This window comes from Manihot esculenta, chromosome 8 (genome assembly GCF_001659605.2).
Source record: "Manihot esculenta cultivar AM560-2 chromosome 8, M.esculenta_v8, whole genome shotgun sequence".
NCBI classification, from domain to species: domain Eukaryota; kingdom Viridiplantae; phylum Streptophyta; class Magnoliopsida; order Malpighiales; family Euphorbiaceae; genus Manihot; species Manihot esculenta.
Window position 1 is genome coordinate 1,506,456 of NC_035168.2, and position 2,963 is coordinate 1,509,418.

Here is a 2,963-nt window from a genome sequence, read left to right on the forward strand (position 1 = left end):
TTTTTTGGCATAAATAAATTATATTTAAAATAAAAATAAAATTTTAGTTTTTAAATTAAATAATAAATTTATAACAAAAGTAATATATATATATATGCATATATGGAAAGTAATTAAGCTAAAATAAACTGAAAAAATCCATAGGTCCCATAGATTAGAGTTTCAGTTTATTATCATATCCAATTAAAGTTGCCGTCATCCTTATATCAACTCATCTAAATTTCTTATTTCACAAACACACCATCTTCCATAGTCAAATCAGAAGATCAAAATGGCTGAAAAATCTGTCTTCAACCTCCTCCTTCTTCTTCACTTGCTGGTTTTATTCGCTACAGGTTCATTAATCATACTTTATTTTCTCTCTCTCTCTCTCTAGAATTACAAGTATTTTAATAATTTTTCTGTGTATATTTTATGTAGGTGGAAATTCTGATTTAATATTTTATTTCGAGAACACTTGCCTAGAAACTTTGTGGCTTGCCTCCAGTCCATCAGACAGGGGCTTGGATCCGACAATTGAACCCGGTGCACTAGAAATATACTTCATGTCAGATCCATGGTCCGGAAGCTTATGGGTAAGAACAAAGTGTACCACCGATTTATCAGGACACTTCTCTTGTGAAACTGGAGATTGTGGATCCGGTGAACAAGATTGCCAAGGCGGACTGCCGAAATATCCTATAACCGAACTCAATTTCAATATTCAAAACAACGTAGTTTCATACGAATTAAGCTTGATTCATGGACACAATAACATAGCAGTTCGGATTGAACCGACTGGCGGATCATTAATTGCAGGCGGGTCTGGGCCATGCCCGGTTGTGGATTGCGTTGAAGATATTAGCAATATATGTCCAGCTCCCTTGGTTGCTAAAAACAAAAATGGAGTGTATGTAGGGTGCTATAATCCATGCGACGTATTGCATGATCCAAAATATTGCAAGGCCAATGAATACTCAGAAAGGTTCAAGCAATTGTGCAAATTCGCACATACATTTCCTGGAGATAATAGTCCTCCACTTTACAAGTGCAGTGGAGCTACCAGTTACAATATAACATTTTGTCCTGTGTAGTAAAATTTTCCATACCAGTGTTTGACTATGTCAACATCTTATAATAATTTTCTTCATCTATAGTAATGCAAAAATAAAGTTTTTTTTTGTTAGAATTATAATATCAATTAATTTGAAGCAATAATTACTTCTACACCCGTTTGATAAGGAATTCTACAGTAATTTTTTACAAAATAAATAGACTGATTATATAATTAGAAAATTATAGACTGATTATATAATTAGGAAATTTTAAAGAACTCCATGATTTTGTTCATAGTATATACATGAAAAAATTATTAGTTATATATCTATCTATATATACTGATAATCTGATATCTAAAATATAGGGTTTACAAAGCGTTATAGTAAGCATGCCCCGAGAGAGGAGTGTTCCTCTCTTTTTTATCCTGTTTTTTTCAGTAGCGTATCTCTATCCTTTCTGGTGCAGGATTACCTTTTCTTCTGTATGGGCTAGTACGTACGGATAATGCGGTGATCCTTCCTATGTCATGTAGCCATTTAATGCCCTCCGGTGCGAGGATGGACAGGGTTGCGAAGTGACCGGGCTTATTGTCCTTTATTTTCATGACAAAGTTGGAGAGAAAATGGTCGATTCCAGGAAAAATCGGATCTCAGGTCCGAATGAGCTAGGCCGGTCTGACTGTTGGGTTTTGCAGGAGTCTGGTCTAGAAGCGGAATGGGATGGCCGGGCTCGGTTGGAAAGCCTTTGAGGCCCTCTAATTGCGGACCGCCCTTATAGGCCTAATCAGGGTCCGGAATAAAGAAATATGGCGGTTATCATATACTAATAAAATTTTTCACTGTATAAAAAAATATTTATCAGTTAATTTTAAAATTAAGTGTAACCGTATTGAAGAGTGATGCCAAATTTAAGTTTTCATTTTTTCTCTTCTTCTAAATTTGTAGTCTAATCTATTTGTCTGATAATATATTGATAAAAATACATTTACATGATAAAAGAAATCAATTTTTAATAAACTTAGTCAAAATAGTGTATACATGGTAGTTTTTATCAACAAATTAAGTATTTTTTTTTATTTTAAATAATTTCATTTAACTTTTAATATCCACTCTGGCTAATTTATCCATTGCAATATTTTATTATTATTTAAAGGCGGTCAAGTAACCATAAGAGTAATCTAATTAGTTTTTCATCAATTCTAAAATAAGTGAAAGAAATTCAAATGCCTATTTATTTTGATAAATTTTTGGTAAAAAGTCTAAATCCTATTACTTAGGGATCAGATAAATCTAATTTCAACTTTTAGCCCATATTGATTCTGATCTATGTATTATAGTTCAAATAACACCTACTCTTGTTATAAATCAGCATTTGAGATATACATAAAAAAAAAAAAAAAAATTAATATATTAATATAATATTAATTAAATAACAATAAATAGACGTCCTTTCCTTCTTCCTCTTTTTTCTCTGCTAGAAATTTAGTTCGCAAAATTTATTATACTTTCAGCCATGGCAGTATACACTAGGAGTTTCTTTCATTCTTTATTTCTCTTTCTTTTTCTTTTTTTTATTTTTATTTGCCACACAAAATCCTAACCTGTAGCAATCGTTTTTTAATTCCCAATCACTTCTATCTTAATCATCACAAATCCTTCCATTTTTGCTAAATATTTTCCAGTTCTCTATCGATACTTTGGCAGAACATAATCTTTGTAATCAAGCTTCAAATGCTCTGGTACCTTTCTTTTGTTTCAACCTCCTTTAACTATGCACTTAATTTCAATTTTATATTTTAATTATTTTTTTAATTTTTTTAATAATTTTCTATACTATAATACTATTATAGATAATCATTTTTTTATTATTATTTCATACGCTTTTTAATTTTTAAAAATTTAATAAGAAATTTTGAATTTTAATAT

At 30.7% G+C, this 2,963-nt stretch overlaps 1 protein-coding gene across 1 annotated transcript; it reads left to right on the forward strand.

Moving 5' to 3' along the window:
* Positions 1–271: 271 nt before the first annotated feature.
* On the forward strand, positions 272–1,073 carry LOC110621001 (thaumatin-like protein 1a). The gene is made up of 2 exons (XM_021764987.1): positions 272–335; positions 421–1,073. Exons 1-2 carry the CDS (start codon positions 272–274, stop codon positions 1,071–1,073), a joined length of 717 nt encoding a protein of 238 aa, XP_021620679.1.
* The last annotated feature ends 1,890 nt before the right edge of the window (positions 1,074–2,963 follow it).

Coding starts and splice junctions, on each gene's coding strand:
- LOC110621001 (XM_021764987.1), top strand. CDS start 272: ATGGCTGAAAAATCTGTCTTCAACCTCCTCCTTCTTCTTCACTTGCTG. Junction 336..420: donor GCTGGTTTTATTCGCTACAG/GTTCATTAATCA, acceptor TATTTTATGTAG/GTGGAAATTCTGATTTAATA.